Source organism: Bombus huntii, chromosome 14 (assembly GCF_024542735.1).
Source record: "Bombus huntii isolate Logan2020A chromosome 14, iyBomHunt1.1, whole genome shotgun sequence".
NCBI classification, from domain to species: domain Eukaryota; kingdom Metazoa; phylum Arthropoda; class Insecta; order Hymenoptera; family Apidae; genus Bombus; species Bombus huntii.
The window spans coordinates 10512562-10534737 of NC_066251.1; the positions used below are offsets into that span (position 1 = coordinate 10512562).

Sequence of the window (22176 nt, forward strand, 5' to 3'; positions counted from 1 at the left end):
GTGTCTAAATATTTACGTTTTCTCTTCAGTCCACTTCACTTATCGGATAATCTGGATACTTTATAATTTCTAATTATATGAACATCATTGTATCCCATCTGCCCTATACAAATCATTGTGTTAAGGATGTCTCTACGCTTCACTCATCTTTTTCTTCTCTCCCCACAAGAGTATCAATTACATTGTTACAGTAGAACACCGATCAATATCCCGTGGATAATATGGTCTGGATTATGTGATGTTTTTGAGTACTAGCAGTCGAACAGTGTCTGTCATCCAAATTTCTTAATTCCTAATTTTTATCTCCTTTACTCGTCATTAAAGTTTTTGTCTATGATTGATAGAATGTTATTTTAATACGCAATCTGATTCTTTTTCATAAAGTCCAGTTAAATATTTAACTTATAAGCTTTGAATTCTAGCCATCTGACTTGATATAAATTATTGACGTGAAATTTAAAGTCAAAACTAGAACATTCTGTATTTTTTCGTATTTACGAATTTGAATGCTTAATAAAGCTAAAAATAGAAGGGGCGGGGGAAGGCGTGAAGATTAAAAGTAAAGTCGTTTAATGAAAAATTTCGAGAACCTTGTTTGTAAAGAGATACAGAAAGTTAAGGTTGAAAGTCACTGAATACTGTAACATTGGTCCAACAAGATAGCATCGTGTGTTCAACTATGCGTTTAATTCGAAATCGAGCTTCAGCAGGCGCAAGTTGCGAAAATTTGGGGTGGCCATAGTAGCATGTAATGGAGAGCCATATATAAAGAGGATTTTATTAAGCGACCACAGTTGAAGTTTCGACATGAAATCGGTTAGAAAACCAAAAGACTTTAGCATCGAGAGTATTCTAGCCGATAAATTCAGATTTCTTCGAAATGACCAATATATAAACTTGTCTCAATTTAGTGTAACAAAAACTCATGAACTTGATTTACAGAAAGAAAAATTTGAAAAAAATGTTGGAACAGCCTTTGAAATTAGTATAGAAGAAGATGTCGCGGTAAGTACAAAAAATAATTTTGCATCCATTAAGGAAAATCCTGCACCGAATCCTGCGCAGAATTTACCGACCAACTTCGGAATTGGCACAAGAGATACATATCAAATAAATAATGTGTTTAAAAATAACGAATTTAATGATGCGGAAGATTATGGTGTGTATTTTCAACGGAAAAGTGAAGTTAACGTAAAAGAAAACGACGAAGTGAATTTCAAAATAATCAATTTCAAACAATATAAGGATGAGGAACATTGTATAAGTTTACTAAATACTGAAGAAAATAATATCGTTAACCAGTTTTATAAAATTTCAAAGTTTGACATAATTGAAAAATGTACCACTGATATGAAAAAGTCCTGTTTAATTGCTGATGAAAAAAAACATATGGCAGTCTATCAACATTTTTCAAAACCCTTTGAACAAGAGGAATTTAATTCAAATGAAATAAGCGGCTCAAAAGTAATAACGCACACTGGAAAAGGTCACGTAACAAATTATGAATACGTTAAACCTGAGAAGGGTGATGAGTGTTACGAAGAAATAAATGAACGTTATGGTAATGTTAATATAAATGAACAACAAAATAACATAATAAATTTGAAAGTAGTCCAAAGATGTTATCGCAACAAATTTCAAGAAGAATTACTGAAACAAGATCACGAAGAAAAATTTGGCAACAAACAAATTAAATGCATAAATTATGACTCTTTAGAAAATAAAAATAAAGATTCAAAAATCAATTTCTCAAAAAAGTTGACAAAGATAGAAAATAGATCTCCGTCGCTTAATAATATGAGAGAAAAGCTAATTAATCTTTTAAATAACAAAACAGATTATGTAGAAGTAATGAAAAATGCAACAGAGTTAGAATGGCTTCGATGTACAAGGTATAAACCTCCAAAAATTCCTAGAAAACGTGCGATTGGAAAAAATAGACGAAAGCCTAGTCTTCATCCTCGGATACCATTTTCAACTTTTCAACTGGATTTTCTCGAGCAGCAATTTCAGATCAATGCTTATCTTTCAAAAGACAACGTATTGGAGATATCAAATGTTTTAAATCTTCCTCCTAACCGGGTACTTTCAAAGTTTTATACATTTATCACTAACTTGTTTTAATACGATTGAAACTATACGTTATAATTCTTTGTTCAAGAAAAAGTTAAGAACTTTTATTTTTGTTTCTTCTTTGTCTAAACTAAAATTTTCTGATTGTGAGCGACGATACTTAGAACTTAATTTTTTACAATAATCGGAAGATGTTAAAAGAAATAATACCTACATTTATCGGAAAAGGTATTTACGTATTCATACATATATTATTGACATAATACTAATTTGTTTCAGATAAAGATTTGGTTTCAAAATCGACGTGCCAGGGAGCGACGTGAATTTTGTATTAAAATATAATAATACAATAAAAAATAAGTCTATTACACAATTTATACGAATAACGAGTATTTATTTTCAAATGTAATATAGTTATCTTCTTCAAAATAATATTCTCGTACAATTATTATATTTTAACAACATTTAATATTCTTTGAATATCACTAGATTTTAAAACCTTATATAAACTTAAATTAATTCATTATGCGACAGCTGCGTCGCGTCCTGAAGCGGCCAGTAGCCAATACTAAACATACACATTAGTCACAGCCGCACAATTATAGACAGAATTCACTGTAACAGTACCGACAACTTTTTGTGAAGATATATATATTTTGGAAATTAAGGTGGAGCGGCGGTTACATGTATAGAAAAAGGTTATTCAGAATCATGCCCCCGGCAACATATTCAAAAATCACCAAAATTGGTAAGGTGGATGAGATATTGGTAATATCATAAATTATATAAGATTGTAATATATTATTAAATAAAAATGTACGTCAACTAAATACTAATATAGGGTTAATAGTAGCGTATGAATGAATGATTACGGAAGTATTACAGAGATTAACACTTGTCGCAAAGTAACACGGATACACCTAATCGTTTCAACTTCCGGCCATAGAATAACAGCCCGCGCCGCGGTTTGACTTGCGATTTTGGATGGCAAGAAAGCGGAGGGATCCTTCTGTAAATCGAGAGTGCATGAATAAAAATCTGATTATTAAGGCTTAGGAAACAACAAAACAAGTGATGGCTGAGCGACAGAAAATAAATCCATAGGTTTGATTTATTTTAATTATTAGTCAAACATACTATAAGTCAAATCTATAGATTTATTTCCGATCGCTCAGCCGTCACTTGTCTTATCGCTCTACCGCTTATCAGTTACCGTTTATCACTCTCCTCTATAATCGTGGCCTTATTCGTGCACGCTCGACTTGCAAGAGGATCCCCCGCCCTCTCGCCGTCAAAAATCCGCGTGACAAGCCGTAACGCTTATCGCTTACCGCTTAACGTTCATCACTCTATTATGTAAACAAAGTAAATATATACGTAAGCGTGAGCTAATGTAATTTATCTGTAATGTAAATATCTGGCGTTTAAAAATTTAATATACGTGTTATATTTAATTCGATCAAATAAAATTACTTAATAGGTAGAAAATAGAAAGATAATAATTTTTAGTTCCAGATAAAATAATATCTTGGGTCAGAAAATTATAGTAACACGTACTTTACTTGTAACTATATAACAGAAACAGAATGCATTAGTATGCAGTACGTTCACTAACATAACTGTTGAACCTCCTATTATACTAGCATCGATAAAGTCGCATGCGACGTGAAAATGGTAAAGTTGCAAAATTTGAGACCCGAAAAAACATTAAATATCAAGTCTATTCGGTACTAACTGGTACATATGTACTTACGATTAACCAATATTTTTACTTTACCGATTAAAATATGTTTGATCTAAAAAATAATGTTATGCCTAATGTCAATCACCTTAATTAATAACAAAATTATTAATAAATCGTTAAACGTGTTATTCATTTAATTGTAAAGTTATATTTTTAATGATGAAAATCTTCATAGAATTAATATTTGTGTTATTCTATAATTTTTATCTTACTTCAGATTATTTAATTTTTATAATCTTTCTTTTTCCCTCTAGATGTCGTTCCATTCGGCAAATATAAGTCAGTCAAACTCTTCTATCACTGGTAGACTACCAGTCTATGTTTCAGCAGTCGCGCGACGGTTTTCGAGGTGTGTGCGTGCGCGCGTAATTTGTTCAGTTACTCGGGAAGTTACGAATATAGTACCCGAAAATGCAGCGTTCCGTTCAACAAGCAAATGGAGATGGTGTTCTGGCATCACCGAGGAAAAAGCAACGTGTGTCGAATACTAACACAGCCAAAGTTACTGTTGTTCTTGGAGCACAATGGGGCGACGAAGGTAAAGGCAAGGTCGTCGATATGCTTGCTATGGATGCTGACGTCGTCTGCAGGTGTCAGGTGAGTCCGCCATTTTTTCATTCTCGTCCGCCTTTTTTCCGGCATATAGTTCTATACGTTTAAATTTGATCCAAAATGTACTTTCTATTAGAAGATTTAGTATCGTAAAGTACTATATCCATCGTTTAAAAGACACACAATAGGTTATATGTTTCCCTTTTTATCGTTTTATTTTGAACAGTGACGAAAATTTTCCCTCCTCTGTCTCTTTCTCTCCACTGTTTTCATATATGTCACATGATTATTAGTGATTCTTTCTCTATATTGATATCCCTCCTCTTACGGAGGTAAATAAATATTGTATACTTTTGTAAGCTAATTTAAGCATTGAAAAGAGTATAATTTATGATAACGAAACTTTGAAATTATAATACATATTTAGTAAATATTATATAGTACTCATATATCATATAGTACTCATTTTTATGACAAGTTCTATATTTACCAAAATCCTCTACTGCATTTTTTATTATCATGATAGTAAAAAAATGAAAGCTTCTGCATTGGCATTTTTTCAAATTTATTTACTTATTTACTTATCTTGGCGGTAATTTACTTATCTTATTCAGATATTCATTTCATATAAAATATTTCATAATTTTCTTTCTTATTATTGTTTTATTTATATATTTCATATTCTATGTTTCGTACCTTATATTTAGATATTATCCTTCTTAAATTCATATAGATAAACGCAAGTATGTAAATAACTTACACATAGCATCTGTCATATCTAAATGTTTTTATAACCCATCTTGACACAATATCTTTATAGAAGTAAAATAGTACTTAGTCATTTGTAATTGATGCAGAATTTTCACATATTCTAGTTTATGAAGCATTAATTACATTTGACACATAAATGTGTATGTATGTAATAATTGACATGTGTCCATTTACATGTTTGTGTATTAATTAAAATGATTCGCTTACTTTATTAGATCAAATTTTAATATCGCATATATAAGTATATTTCTCTGTAATAATCATGTAGTCATGAAGTTATAATTTTAATGATGATGTTATAATTTTTACATAATTGACTATCATTAATAACTTTATATGTATAATAAATTAAAAGTCAATTTATATATTAACTTCTTTTTTATATTGGTTTATTAAGATCTTTTTTAATGAGATGACCTTAATATATCTCTATAAATGATATAATATGACATAATTTTTAAAAATCATACTACAGTTAAGATCTGGTGCAAACCTGCATAAATATTAAAATTTATATGTACCAAATAAAAGAATGATTTTTAATAAACCTAATATTCTTTTTTTATTCCTTTTGTTTAAAGTCATATCAACCACTTATGTGAGTTACATGGGTTATTAACACAAGAAGCAAAGTTCACAGTTCGTTACATAATATTCTATCCACTCTGAATGTCGTTATAAACATAAATTGGCTTAAAATGAAGCTTTATTTAGACTACTATGAATTGCCACAACTATTAAATTTTTTAAGCACTTACACGTACAATGCTCATTAATCGCTTTTAGATACTTCACATATCATTCATCGGTATACAATATACTGCAATTGATATGACGTAATATAAACATTTTTTTAAAAATATGTATGTACATTCCTATTACTATAAGCAGATACTTATCACAATTATAGATAAATATAGATAAGATATTACTGATATTATTACTAGTATTATTATCTATTATTATTATCGCTGCAAGATGTTTCCAATATACTTGTTCGTTATTATATTCTGTGTTTGTTCATGTAGATGCATTTTATGTTGAAATCTTTTAGGTGTTTGGATAGTAGATGAATAATTGATTTAATCAGATTTTCGCACAAAATAATTGATGGAGATTTGGTGGTAGCTGAGTTTTCCGAATTACAGTTTTGTTCCGAAGTGGGCAGTTTTTGAGATTCTGTTGTCTATATGGGGTACCGTGGTTTTATGTCGATATCTGCAAGGTGGTACTTGGTAATATTTTTAGGGGTTAGTGGGGGTCGCCGTTGGTTGCGCATGTAAGTATTTGATTGAAGATTTGTGGCCAGCTTTCATGGCAGAGCTCGGTCGGTTCCTCTTGGGGAGATGCGTGATACTTGTCCACATTCGTTTTTCGTCCTCTTACGAATTAGTCTAGTCAGCGCACGTGGTATCCATGTGTACAGGCCATGCTGGGGGTGCGGAGTGAGCTGGCCTATAGCTTTGTTTCTTTCTTCTAACTATGCCAGCAATTTTTTGTTTAATGTCAATTTTTGTGTTACATATTAACTTTTCAAAATAAAATATTTTGTCGTAATATCTTATGATAACTTTAATAAAAGATAAAAGTGTTTTGAGTCCTTCTATCCATAATATTGTAACTGAATTACATTCTGTCAAGAAAAGTAACTATCTACATTCTTCATTTACAGTATTCTATATACTTCTAAACGGTAGTGTACAAAGTTTCTGCCGCTCATTATATATCTTATCGTTCTTTGTTCACTTCATGAAATATGTAAATGTAACATGGTACGAACTTCTCGGATCACGTAATAGGTAGTTTAAACATAATTACCCGAATGTTCTACCGATTATATGATGTCGTTGTACTTCATCTACTGCATAATGAGTTAAAACACGAGAGAATGCGACAAAATCAAATATACGTCTATTATTACGATCATTAAAGATATACCTAACCCCACATAAATATAATGAGCGATATTCTTAAAATCAGAAAATAGAGAAAATTATCATGAAGTAAAAGAAACGATATAAAATGGTATTATAAAATTAATTTTGTATTTTTCTGCAACGGTACATTATTCTTATTTCATATCCTCGGTAGGTTTCCTTCTAGAAGGATTTCGTAAATGGAAGTTTATTAACGAGTATTAATTTTATTCAACAAGCACGTACTGCACACGACCATTACTGCTTAACTATTTTTTTTCTTTTTTATTTTTTATCCATCTTACTATGTATTAGTAAGCATATCATTATACCTGTTTACAGGTAATACATAACTAGATCGAGTATCAAGGTCCAATTCAACCTACACCCGTTCTCCTTTTGAGTATGGATTTGTTAAAGATACAGAATGCATTAAGTTCACCAATTAGGGCTCGAGATGACAGAATAATCAATTCCTTCTTTCTATTTCCATACCGGTTAATTGTGCTACTGCTTTCTGTTTCATATATCCCGACAAGGTATGGAAGTAGATGTGAATTTGACTTCTGTGGCGTTGTATCTCATATTAGCATCTTCCAGTTCTTGATAGTAATTAGTCTTTTTCTTGTAGGCTTTTGTAAGGTTTATTCACTAGCTACATACTTGCCCGTCTATAATCAACGCAGTTCTTCTTAGCTTTGCCATCAAGTTCTGTTTTCAGAATCCTTTCGGTAACAGAAAATATTGCAATAGCTTTGTGCTTGGCCACTCTTGTGTAAATATCAAGTATATAGTATCTAGTGTATCTAGAATATGGTTCAGCGTTTCGATTTCGTTGCAACCACCTCTGTATAGGCGATTAGGTACATTTTCTACCGCTGCTTGTCCGAGATTTAATGGCTAGTACATTTGTGCAGAACTTCGTTACATTTAGTTCTTACATAAGTTCTTCCCTAGTAGGAAGCGATTGCTATCTGTGATTTGCTGGTGCTTATGAATATCAAATGTAGTAAAATCAACTTTTCTACCATAATTATGACTTAATTTGCACAAGTTATCATAAATCGTGTTTGACATTGATGTTTCGCATTGTTCATAAATATAATACTTGTTTTATTCTGAAGGTAGCTTTTTTTCTTGTATCCTTATTTCTTTGCTTTATTTGAAACTATCAAATGTTTCAAATTGCTTGAAGTCAAGTGAATTAGTAAGAATAAAGGTAGTTTGAAATAATATTTTAAATTAAGTAAATATATATCTAATAGTCAAAGGAATCACGAAATTTCAAGTTGCTTGAATTAATCTGAATAGGACTTTAGAATACGACTTTGGTATTTGTTAGGTTTAATATCTCGTTCAACTTTGTATTTAGATACTATAATTGTATCATAATTCCATGCATTAGAATTAAAGCAATACAATTTCTCATAAATTCTGAGATAATATTTACTTGTTTAAACTTTTGTTATAATTGATCTATTATAGTATTTCAACGCCAACAAAATTGTAATTGATGTACACAAAATGATAATAGCTAAAAAGTAGTCGAGAGTTTACATCCGTAACTTTTTACTAGTGAAATTAAAATTTGTATTTAAATAAACTTAAAAGGCGACCATGAATTTGCTATCAAAAAATATTTTCGAAATATTTGTTATCGTTGTGTTATTCGCTCAATATAAATAAATTTTCTTTAATATCTCTCTTTATTACGTTGTTGTAAACGATCAAAAAATCGTGTCGAAAATTAAAATGAACTGTTTACGGAAAACATGACATTAATTTTTCAGATAATATCGGTAATCCAAACATATAAAGCTCTACCCTAAACTATTCAAATTATTCTTCTTACATCTTGTATCTAGAATCTGAAAATTTCGTTTCGTATGTAGTTTCAATCCGTATTATATAATATGTTGTAAGTTTTAACGTATCTTTTCTTTTTACGAGTACATAATTTTATATAGTAACAGTAATATCTTTTAATTAATTTTTTCTATCACAACTGATGTTCGTTATATATTTTTCCTCTAATAATTTCACTAAAGACCATTAATTTCTTAACATTATAATTGGTCCTATGTATGCTTGAATGTTTCTTGTATACGCCTTTGCTCTAACGTCAAGCTGAAAACATGCGTTATAACAAAGTCTAAAATTAAAATCGATAATATCGAGAACGAAAAGCTCCATTATCAGGAAAAAAATTAAAAGGTAATACACGTATCTGAAAATTTGAATTCTCGTCACTAGTTTCTAATGTGCTAACATTAGTAAATAATGCTAATTTCGTGCCTCATTAGATATTGCTTATTGACATCACATGTTCAATATTTCTTCTATTTTTCATTTAACATGTTAATCATTCCTCATTCGAGGAATCATAAAATAACTGTAGTCTGACACTCTACCCTGCACTCTTTAAATTGTGTTATCTACAAAATGATATTTCATTAATTCACTGCCAGCAACATTAGTAAACCGTATGAAAAATATTTTAGGATGTAAATTAAATTGTTCGTTTTGTAATTATTATTTAGATGTTTCATTGAAAGTCATAATAATTTTGATGTTTGAGTAAGATGAACAACATCTGTTCTGATCTGTCACTGGAAGTGTTTAAAAAGTATGGAATAAAGATGAAGGAAAAAGATATTTACATTGGAGCAAAAGGAGAATTTTAATTTTGCAGGGAGGAAGCAATGCCGGGCATACAGTAGTAGTAGACGGTGCGGAGTTCCACTTCCATCTTCTACCCAGTGGAATAATCAATCCTAGATGCACTTCGCTTATAGGTAATTATTTTTCGATTATGGTGGCCCTTAATAGAATATCGATGATCTCATATTACGCTAGCTAAACATCCAAAAAAACAGAGAAAAAATTAAGTATCTACGTAACTGTTTTGGGTATAGAATGTAACAATATATATGTTACATAAGCTGGTGGCGATACGGACAATAAGGACTTATCATCTTTAGGTCGTGTCGGGGCCATTTCACTAAAAACTGTACTTACTAACTACATAATACGGGAAATAGAAACACATAAATACAGTGGAACTAGTTTATATAACACATATTATGTTACGTATAACAAATTGTTAAATATTAAAAAATGAAGATACCGACTACAAAATATGTTATAAAAATAGTCGGTGACACATCTTCGTTGAAAGTTTTTTTATAGTTCTTTGGCATTAGCTATTTGTGACATAATTTTAACCGACAGTTATAATGGAAGTAGATATATATATATACAATTATAATAACAACAACTGTAATACAATCGTATATTGTGGAAATTAGTCATATTTAATGTATTGTGTACGAATCTATCTATTCTGATCGCAATATAAATTGCAACTAAAACTACATCTTTGGTTCTCAAGACAGAAATTTAACGCAACGTTGCGTCATAATAGAAGCAGTTTTCGTCTTGATGTAAATTTCCTTACGTCATCCAACATGAAAATGTTAGAGTTGTATTCTCCTGTAATACTTTTTTTTAAGCTATGCTTTGATTCTGGAAAGAATCTATACAACATTTTCATTGATATCTTGTGCATGAATTTATTCGTGTTTCAGCAATATACACAAATGTTATAAAGAAGAATTAGCATAATTGTCGTGGTAATGATTTCAGTCATTTTGTTCATACGAAGCAAAAGACCCAAAAAGCTATTAATTAAGATGAGCTTAACTGTTCATGTATTGGAACATGTCTTTACATTTATAGAAAAATAAACCGCCACCATCTGCGGAAATTAAGTTGACTATCAATTTAATAAGGAACATACAGATGTAGATGTGCTTTCAAAAGGAAGTTTGGTATCCATAATTTCGAATTGCGTTTTCAAATCGTACTTAATATTAGTTTGTTGACAACATTGTTATCTATATTTAAGCAAATGAGCAACAACGCATCTTGAAATAACAGTTTGTTATTTCATATGTTGTCTGGTATTTGATAGAGATGGTCTTATAAATGTTCGATGGGATTTAAATCTGGGCTCTGTGGTAGATACAGTAATCCAATGTTGTTTAGTTTAAAAAATTTTATATATAATTTTTAGATATAATTTATATATGAAATTTTTAATCTCTTTCTATCTTTAACTAAAGTCCAAATATAACCCATTCCAATTTCGTTACTTACTCTATATAATAGTGTTCGCTACACTATCCGCAAAATACCTTGGAAACGGATACGACGGTTACATTACACTATACCAGGTGAGGCACATGAAATGTAAGAAACCGTTGCAGATACCAGTTTGTTGCTTCTTTCAAAAGTTGCTCTTAATTTTATTATGATAAATGTATATTCCTTCTCTATAATATATTTTATGATACTTCCTCAACTCTTCTCAATATCCATTAAGAATCCAGCATAAAAAAAGTTATAGATTTATTTCTAAAAAAAAAAAAAAATTGAGGATAACCTTGGAAACCTGAAAAAAGAGGAAACTGATAAAAAATGTACTACCTGTACTTCAAATTATATTATGCGACACAAACTAATTTGCAATTGATTTATTAGTGTAAAATAGTAATATAATTTAAGTTGATCGTGTAATGCGATTTATTCCCGCCTTCTATAGATTTTATAATACTAATATGAGTCTAAAAGAGAAAATTGATCACCGTGATCATATTTCTGCTGATACTGTATTACAATAATTATAATACTATCCTGTCATGAATTTTGTTTCAGGAAACGGAGTAGTAATACACCTACCGGGTCTTTTTGAGGAATTAGAAAGCAATGAAGCGAAAGGTTTAAAAAATTGGCAGGAGCGATTGATAATCTCTGATCGTGCGCATATAGTATTTGATTTTCATCAGCAAGTCGATGGCCTCCAAGAATTAGAAAAAGGTACGCAGTCCCTGGGTACTACTAAAAAAGGAATTGGTCCAACGTATTCAAGCAAAGCTGCTAGAAATGGACTTAGAATCGGTGATCTTCTCGGCGACTTCGACAAATTCTCACAAAAGTTTGATGCGCTGATTACCTCGTATCAAAAAATGTTTCCAGCACTTCAGGTCGACGTGAAAGCAGAGCTTCAGCGGTATAAAGAGTACGTATTTTTATTTATTTTTCACTTAAATCTGAATATGATTCAGATATTAGCACTAAACAAGTATGAGGAGAGTTTGTTGAAAATAATATTGAATCGTGAATAATTATTATATATTAATAAAATAATACTACTCATGTATTATCATGTATTATGTATCGACTAAAATATCCGGATTCTTATAAGCAATAGTGTACTTAGTAAAAAACAATTTCTTTATTCTATTTCCTTTATCCTATTTTTCAGCTATGCAGAAAGAATAAGACCACTAGTGAAAGAAACAGTTCAGTATTTACATCAAGCATTACGCGAAGGAAAAAAAGTATTAGTAGAAGGTGCAAATGCTGCAATGTTAGACATAGACTTTGGTACATATCCCTATGTTACGAGTTCTAACTGCAGTATAGGTGGTGTTTGTACCGGTCTTGGATTATCGCCGTCTTATATCGGAGAAGTTGTCGGTGTTGTTAAAGCGTATACCACAAGAGTTGGTGATGGTCCATTTCCTACTGAACTTTTGAATGCTACAGGCGAACTTTTACAAAAAAGAGGACACGAATTTGGTGTTACGACAAATAGGAAGAGGCGTTGTGGTTGGCTAGATTTAACTCTTCTTAAATTCACCGCCTTGGTTAATGGGTAAGAAATACTTTTATAATAAATATGATAAATGGACTTTTAGGCAAATTCATATTTTTATGAATGTAATTAGATAAAGAGGAATCTACGTAGAGAATTATGCATTTACAAAATATCATAACGAGTACTATACTTTGGATATTTATATATTTTTGTATATTACATGCACTTTTTTACTTTCAAATTTTTTACCTTCATCAATAATTTAAATTATATATAATTTAATTTAAATTATTTTGCAGATATACGTCAATATGTCTTACGAAATTAGATATTCTAGATACACTTCCAAAAATTCAAGTCGGTATAGGTTATCGATTAAATGGAAAAGAAATTGACTATTTTCCAAGTAGCACCTCTGATTTAGCAAAAGTAGAAGTAATTTACGAGACTCTCGATGGTTGGGAGTCAGAGACAGAGGGTGTACGTTCCTTGGAAAAGCTACCTCCTAATGCAAAAAAATATATACAATTAATAGAAGAACATCTTGGCGTGCCAGGTAATATTTTAATATGTGAAACTATTATGTAATCTCATGATCAGTTTTGTGACTTTTTGGGCTTTGCGTACAGTATCGCCGATTAAAACTAAAGAGCATATTAATAATCTTTTCCAGTAAAAAATTAGTAAAATATTAATTTTTTCAACTCTATGTTCTATTTTACCTATTCAATATTATAATTAGATTGCGAATGTCCATCTATGCATTTATTTTGAAAACTGATCAACTTTTTGAGTATCGTTATATAGGACGAAGATCCGATTCTGACTTGAATAATAAAAATTTCTTGTTATATAAAAAATATTTTTTTGTTTTCAATTCCTCTCATATTTAGTTAAAAATGCAAAGTCTTGAACTTAGACGTATTACAAGTACAAAAAATTAAATATTATTAATAACATTAAATTCAGAAATTATTATTGTTTCAGTTAAATGGATTGGAGTGGGAGCAGGCCGAGAAAGTGTAATTACACTTTGACGTTACACATATTGGTTACAACCATGGAAATATATTTATTTGTGTAGGATCAGTGGATTGGGCGAATGAACGTGTGAAGTCTTTATTAAATAAAATGGATATACTTAACATTTCTTTACAATCACGACGCTTAACACAACGCAAAGACTTTAATACAACACATTGACGACATGAATTTTTCGACAATGCATGAGCGATTCTCTCGCTTTGTAATCAGACCACATTCATAGTGACATCATACATACAACACACATTTTCATCACGTATAGCCTTTACGTGATCCCATACATGTCTCGTGTACATTTTAGGAATTACTCTTTACTTGCGATCGACACTCTGGTCTAATGCAGTATCTTCATTCAATATCTTTCACTTGGCCTTCAATTACCCATCATCCACTCCATTCTCAGATACAATCGAATCCCACCTATATATGTGGTACCCTATATTTAACCATTTTGCCCTACCCTTAGGTTAAACATTTTTACTTGTATTATGATTCTCATACTTAATGTATGGTTTCGTATGATCCTCTATCGTCAAAACATTGAGAACTTGATTTCCTATCTTACATATAATAAGTTTATTGTTTCGTAATTCGTTGGTTAGTACATACGTATTTAAAAATTTCGGACCAGATTTTTGTCCCAATGCCAATTGTGTTCTTTGTGTTGCACCTAAGACATCGAATTTATATGGCTTATGTTTTTTCCCCTTTATATTCTAAATTTTCTTATTTTATTCGTATATCTCTAGAATTATTTCCTCCTCGGGTGTTTCCAATTCATCACGACTTTCTTGATATATATTATCTTAATCTTCTACAATCAGATCTTGTAACAATGTATCTTACATCAAACATTTTGCGAATAACGTGACTTCTGGTATATTTAGTTGGCGTAAAATTGAATCTTTGTGCCAAACTTAGATATTTATACCACTGTTCAGGATTATTAATGTAATAAGTAAGAGTATTACCATTTTGTGTACTTACGCTATGCGGCCGTTACTTTGAAGCACTCCCGTAGCTATTGTTAAAAAATTTATCAAAAAGCATCGGAGATGAAAGCAGTAATCCTATCGGGTTTAATTCGCGCGCTTTAAATAAATTATAACCGAATTAGTTGATTGAGTTAGAACCAGACAAAAATGAACGTGTCAGTCGTGGACGAAAAATATCGGTACTTTCTCTTTGTTGAAGGCAAACCACCCTCCTCTACATATTTTAAAAACTTAATACGTTTCAGTAAGAAACAATATCTTTGGGTCAATTAATTACTAGATCATACTGCAATATCTAATACTGTTTCTTTTCACGGAATCTATTTTTTGACGTATATTGTATTCTATATTTACACAATCACCCTCATGTTCTACTGCATCTTCAATGGAGCTAACTAATTAGTCCCTAATGAGTCCTTAATTTTTTTAAATCAATGAATTGAAACGTGTCCTTAATTTTTTTATCGGAAATGAGTCCTTAATTTTTTTAAATCAATGAATTGAAACGTGTGAAGTCTTCACACGTATATCTTTAATATCTTTACGAATATCTTTAATACTCTTTATAATCAAGACGCAGCTTAACATAACGCAACGACTTCAATGTAACAGTAACAGAATAACTCTCGCTTCCTAATTCATATTTTTGAAGACATTACACATTCTTACCATGCCAGCCAAATCTCTACTTACGTAGTCACGTGCATTCTAGGAATCTTCACTCGCAATCGATATTCTAAATTGAATATTCGACATCTTCCATTCTGTCCACAATCATTCATCATTCTCTCTACACCCACAGGTCATATCAAAACCCATTCGCAGCTATCACATCCTACATTTGTCCATCCGGTTTGTTACTTTTAACGATAAATTTAATTTGTCGAAGGAGTTGATGAAACAAGCGCACAGAGAATAAACAACAAAGAAATTTATAGCATTAAGCTTTTGAATTTTAGTAGTACATAACGTTAATAGAAGAGAACAGAAATGTCATTTTTTCGAGTTCCTTCTTATTGGATAATTCGTGTTAATTCATGGTATCCATTGTTTGAATGTAAAATAAAAAATGTTAATAAAAATGTATTTATTTGAAAATTACTTGAGTTTAATATCTGATTTTCTTAGATGTTGCTTTTATCCATTAACATTCACTATACTCAAAGTGTAAGTATTGAATCCCAACTACTAATCTTTTTCATTTGTGGACCTCTAATTATATAACTTTTTACTTTATAATGAATATGACAAAAAGAAAGATTCGTTAACTAATTCAAGCACCTAATGTTTGGTTGAGTAAAAATGAATAATAAAGTACTTAGATAGGTAGTACTATTATATAACTATAATAAAGGAGTACTCCGATGCTCTAATCTTTCTACATATGGTTCTACATAGTGAAATTTTTAGCTATGTTGTTTTTCTTTACTTTTTCTCATAACCTGACTGACTGAGACGATAGAAAATCTTACCTTCCAATTGATCTATAGTTAAAGATATCTTCTAAATCTCTCAGTCTCTCATGTTCTTTTTATGCTAACTTCTTCCAGAGTCTACTTTTGCTCAATCAAGCAATACATTACGTCTGTGTCGTTCGCTAATTAACGTCTTATCTCTACACATTTGAATTTAATATGTATGAAATATATATTATGTTATAAATATTTTATTATTGCTTTTTGCCGATTTGAAATAAGAAATTCATAGATTCTGTTTTTATATTTTATACGTAAATGTTTACACTTTTTATTTATAGTTGCCAAAATTTTAACATTGATCATCGCATTCAACGATATAAGGAGGAGAACACTCGCTGTGTTTGATTCCAAAAGAAAACATGGGCTGTGGTTTAGGAGGTTTCAGATTGTATTTCGGACCCGGAGAACGGCAAATTATTTTTTCGTCTCTTCTGAAAGTTACGCTATACATTGGAGATCTTTGGGCAACCAATGCATCATTGTAAAGTTTGGGACCTGGTGTAGGATCACGTCTTAAAGCAGGTAAACGTTCTCCTCTAAAAATCATGTAACAAACATTTAATATAATTTAATTTTGATAAGATAAAAGTTAATTAGAACTATTTTTTTAAATACGGAAACTTCCGATAATTGTCAGAAATTCGGGACCAAAGTATTGCAATTATAGAAAGGTAAAAACGATTCTATTTTTCAAAACTGAAATGTTAGATGAACTGAACGTAGAAAAAGACAACACGGCTGAAAGAAAAAGAGGGGTCGAGAGTAGAAGCGTTCAGAAAACATTGAAGGCTTGCAATAATCTGAGATCTCTAACTCAAAAATCAAAATTTTTTATTTTTGATTTGTGATCAATGAAATTGTATAATGAAATTTTTATCAATATGCTTATTACAACTTTCTATTTAGAATGACTCCAAACACGATATAATTTGGAATATATTTGTTTACTTAATAAATGATAATTTTTCTTTGTATTATAATGTATAAACATAGTGCATTTTTAAAAGTAAACAAATATAAATTAAGCAGATTGTACATATTTCCTTTCGTAAGATTTATGATTGGACTAGACCACGTGTAGCCGAAGAAAATGTTTACGAGAATAGGCAATTCACTCGATGGACGATGGCTGGTGACTCGAAGTCATGCAAATATCGAGTATCATTCAGTTTACATCAAATTTAAATTCAATACAAGTTTAGATCATTGTTGTTAATAGATCTGGCCACCAAATGGGAAAAACAAAACTCCCTTCTGATGTGTATAAGAAAACGTGAAGTTCGAATGCCAAAAACGGTTGCCTAGCTTTCATCATCCTCGGCTGTCGGGAGAGAAAACGCAAACAGATGTACATACTATAAATCGGGCCCTCTTCCTGTCAAGTATCGATCCCAAATGGATTAACGATTCGAACGAAAAATTATGGTGGAAAAAGATAATACTTTGCTATGTTTATTTTCATTCCCGTCACATCCGGATCCTTATATATTTTAACGGTATTGTGTCGGTATTATATTTGAGCCGTAATAATCTTTATATTGACGAATGTCTCAAGGATTACTGATGCGTAACAAGAAGTACTTACATAAAAAAAGCTGGACCTGGTATAGGAAATTTTACATTATAAGGACCTGGTGAAAAGGAACATTTTCTCTGTTTAGTTCTGGATTTTAGTGTAAAAGATGGACCTTTTGGAGATGGCAATAGATATTTTGGACCAGGCGTACAAGAAGTATCTGCGAAAAAGAGAAAATAAGAATATTATATAATCAATTGATTTGATATTTTGTATTCGAGTCAAATGTCAATAATCTTGTACAAAATACGTTATACAGATTACATCAAATTTTTATTAAAAATTATTATTACGGAATATGTAATGTAATGTAATTACGTAGTTAAAAAGATAACGGAAGTAATAAAATAGTATAACATTTTTAAGATATTGAGGTTGTTTTTATAATAGAAATGTTATAATCAATCCATTAGATATAAGATACTGACTGGAATTAAATACGTATATGTATAATGAACGTGTAATTCACGAAATGATTCGTGCGTAATTCAAAGAATATAAGAATAAGTAGAATACCGAAAGTCTTTCCAACTAATCCAAATGAAAAACCACCGCGTATGGGCTTGTCTAATAAATATTTCGGTCCTGGTCCCTCACATATTCGTAAACTAGGATATTTGTTGCCAAATGTATATGCTGGATTTCGGTACCTCGAAAGGCAATGCTCTTGATAACCCACGAGAGTTTTTAGTGGATATTTTGGACCCGGACCTGAAATATAACATTTTTAAAACTAACTTTACATAAGATTAAATTTAATATACAATATTGCATATGTATACATATAAACAATTTATATTTAATATTCGAGAAATGTTTATTCATCTGCGATGTATAATGTAATGACATTTAATTATTTACTTCTAAAACTGCATGTAAGACTCCCTATTTTTTTATGTGATTTAGTTTGTGTTTGCGTATCTGGTTGTGTGCCTGGTTTTGGTGGCATTTTTATACTTTATAATTTACATTTCCACAAAAATTTAAATTAGATAAAAATTTTGGGTGATATTATTTCAGTCTGTTCATTTTAAATATAAACAGTTGCTTAAGAGTTGTGTATGTGTGTTATGATTAGATCGCAAATTTTTATGCTTTTATGAGAAATTTCAAGGCGCAAAAGTGCACAGAATGCACATAAAATGTAAAAATATGTAAAATATATAAAGTAGAATATGTACCACGGTCGTACGACTGTGGCATGTATGTATACTTACGTACAACGAACCAGGCGCAAAATCAGAGAGCTATAGGAGATTAAAACTTCTGAAATCATTCAAAATCGCCACGTTAGGTGCAAACAGAAGCAAGCATCAATGATTTCATAGAATTCGAATAGAATTGCACTTGATAAATATAAATCTGAACTAAAGGGTAGAATAATAGTTTTGAAAAAGAAAATTATTAATTCAATCTATTTTCATCAAAATTTGTACACTCTTCAAAAAGATTTGTTATAACAAATTTGTAAATATACATTTGTACATCAAATCTGACAAAGCTGCTATCATATTGTATAAAGACTGCAAAATTATATCTATTAATTCCTACCATTATTCATTTTTACAAAAATTAAATGATTATAAAAAAAAATAGATATTGTGTTAATATAGTATAGTGCTTATAATCCAAATCTAGGATATCCTTATTTTAATAATGTAAGATATGATTTTTAATAAGTTGGAAGACTTTCTACATAACTCAACGAAACAATTTGAATTAGCACAATATAAACATTTATTTTAAATATATATATAAAACAAGTTACATTAACTTGACATCACAAGCATGTAAAGTGCTATATAAAAAATTATGTTAATTTACAAAATTAACATATCAATCTTCATCCAAGCCTGTGATAGGTAAACCAGCACATTCGCTATGTCTTATACCAAAAGAATACATAGGAGGACGTCTTCCAGTATCATATTGGGGATAATATTGTGGTCCTGGACTTTTATCTATATCTGGTAATCCAGTCCTCCATTTTAAACTGTATGCTGGAGAACTACGTTTTGTAAGATTGGCATCTATATTGCTGTAAGCTGCTGGACCAGGACCAATATCTTCTTCTCTAAGTTTGTGAATCCCAGCACTGTAATAGTAAAATATATTAAAATATTTTATTATAATTATTTTTTGTACCTATAGACAATAGAGCACACCTTATAGACGTCAATGGTTTCAAAATATGTTGTTGAAATCAATGCCCTAGATAATTTCATAATTTCTGAGTATAATTTCATATATAAGGAATTAATTGAATGTGTATTTTCTTGCGTGTACCTCATGCAGCATTAATACTATTTTTTTCAAAAACAGGAGCAATGAGATACACACGAGGATGCGTAAGAGTATTTACATGTTATTCTTAAATAACAATATCTTATTCACAGTTGTTATTGTTCTTTTGTTCACTCAAAGTCTCAAAACATTCACAAATATGTTATAATAATAAATATCAAGGCATTAAAAATACTTTCACTTATATCTCTGAAATTAAAGCAGCAGAAATTATATAACTTTATGTATATGTGCATATGAAGTTACCTCGGTCGTGAAATAAATAAATTATTAAATTATCAAGATGTAAATTTACTTCTTCAATTCTATAAATCTAAACATAATTATTTAGTCTCAACTTCAAATTTACTTACGTACATAGAAAAAGCACCTTGAGCTGCTTTGTCAGGAATTTTTGGTCCTATAGTAGTTGGTAAAATATATGCATTTGGACCAGGTCCACTGTCATCTAGTTTTGTTCTACTCCTAGATTTAATAGTATAAGCAGGGGCTCTAATATTGTGATTCATTGGGGGACATAACTCTGGATAATGTGCTCCTGGTCCTGGTCCAAAATCACTCACTACATTAAAAAAATGGTCTTTTATAACAGATATTTACTTAAAATACATCAAATTATTTTTTTAAACAATCACTCATCGTTAAAGCTTAAAATAAGATTGGAACTTCAAAGAAAAATTAAATAAAAAGTAACTAAAAATTACAGTGTAGAAGATGTGTGGATGTAAAATGTAAAGAAGTCTGTCTAGCTTGAACTACTATATAATAAGCTAAATGAATTGGTTTTCACTTTAATTCATGAACTATTATGATTCTTGAATTATTTTTACTTAAAATTTCATGAATGTAACTTTTTATTATTTAATGAAGTATATTATCAATTACTTATTAAATGTTATGATATAAATATAGCTACCTTTGAATGGTTCTCGACCAACTATTGTATATGCGGGAGGATTATCTACTCCATAAATCGTTAATTTTGAAACATTATATTGTGGTCCAGGTCCAATACTTGATACATGAAGTTTCGTTCGAGGTCTTATAGTATATGCTGGACCTCTTGGTCGAGATAGACAGTGACCCTCATATCCAACTAAGGTTTGCAGTTTATATATAGGAGCAGGACCTACACAAACACACATAAATATGTATTTTTATTATGTATAAAATTGGCAATGAGTAAATGTTTGAAAATTAATATTAATAAAGAATATTTTAAATATCTGTTATAATTTTTTGATAGTATGAATTATTTGGTAAATAAAATAATGGCTGTAATAATTATCATTATAATATTAATTTCATTAATAAGAAATAACTTTGTTTGTCAATATAACATAATAACATACATTAATAAACAAAGTAAAATGTGTTAAAATCATTAACATAAGTTATAGTTATAAATAAATATCTGTTACAAAAAATATGAGAATTAAAATTTTATTTTATTGACATAAATATTAATGAAATACTATATCTTTATATCAAAATTCTATAAAATCTTACCTTTTATCATACAACTCAACAACTTTGGTTTATTTTCCTTATCCTCCATCTTTTATAATAAAGAACGTACAAAAAAATAATAAAAAAATTACAACATAATACAATACGAAAATGAAAACTATTAATAATCTGAAATTTGAATAAAATTGACATAAGAACCACATTCAGAGCATTTATACTATTCAATTAAACACTTTTCAGTATTATTATGAATTGTAATAAAGGAATTTCTTGCATATATATACTAAACTTTATAAAAACTGAATAATAAAGTAAATGCATATTAATAAACATTCTATATTTTTTATTTACTTCTGCAATAATGAATCCCATAACATGCCTTCAAATAACTTATAAATTACTTGTTTTCTTATCAAGATATGTTGGTCATCTTGAGTGTTTTAAGAAGAATGTTTAACATTTCTATCGAATTTGGATGAAACATCCAATTTTACATAAAATGTATTATACGAAATAAGGTCCAAAATCAATAGTTACTGAGATAATCTCAAATTAATAATTGAAAGAAATTGCATCATTGGACAGTAAAAA

At 30.0% G+C, this 22176-nt stretch overlaps 4 protein-coding genes across 4 annotated transcripts; 2 read left to right on the plus strand and 2 right to left on the minus strand.

Annotated features, from left to right (window-relative positions):
* Nucleotides 1-444: 444 nt before the first annotated feature.
* Nucleotides 445-4222, plus strand: LOC126872826 (uncharacterized). Its single transcript, XM_050633016.1, has 2 exons — nucleotides 445-2082; nucleotides 2353-4222. Exons 1-2 carry the CDS (start codon nucleotides 808-810, stop codon nucleotides 2413-2415), a joined length of 1338 nt encoding a protein of 445 aa, XP_050488973.1. The 5' UTR covers nucleotides 445-807; the 3' UTR covers nucleotides 2416-4222.
* LOC126872825 (adenylosuccinate synthetase) lies at nucleotides 4119-15858 on the plus strand. Its single transcript, XM_050633015.1, has 6 exons — nucleotides 4119-4414; nucleotides 9749-9851; nucleotides 11773-12136; nucleotides 12383-12775; nucleotides 13018-13274; nucleotides 13706-15858. The coding sequence occupies exons 1-6, from the start codon at nucleotides 4229-4231 to the stop codon at nucleotides 13753-13755; spliced, it is 1353 nt and encodes a 450-aa protein (XP_050488972.1). The 5' UTR covers nucleotides 4119-4228; the 3' UTR covers nucleotides 13756-15858.
* LOC126873435 (outer dense fiber protein 3-like) lies at nucleotides 15412-18760 on the minus strand. Its single transcript, XM_050634276.1, has 4 exons — nucleotides 18673-18760; nucleotides 18328-18537; nucleotides 17821-17971; nucleotides 15412-16771 (listed from the first exon to the last, which is right to left on the minus strand). Exons 1-4 carry the CDS (start codon nucleotides 18758-18760, stop codon nucleotides 16525-16527), a joined length of 696 nt encoding a protein of 231 aa, XP_050490233.1. The 3' UTR covers nucleotides 15412-16524.
* Nucleotides 18535-22159, minus strand: LOC126872840 (outer dense fiber protein 3-like). The gene is made up of 5 exons (XM_050633041.1): nucleotides 21937-22159; nucleotides 21625-21753; nucleotides 21032-21244; nucleotides 20473-20677; nucleotides 18535-19906 (listed from the first exon to the last, which is right to left on the minus strand). Exons 2-5 carry the CDS (start codon nucleotides 21671-21673, stop codon nucleotides 19648-19650), a joined length of 726 nt encoding a protein of 241 aa, XP_050488998.1. The 5' UTR covers nucleotides 21674-21753; nucleotides 21937-22159; the 3' UTR covers nucleotides 18535-19647.
* Between the last annotated feature and the right edge of the window lie 17 nt (nucleotides 22160-22176).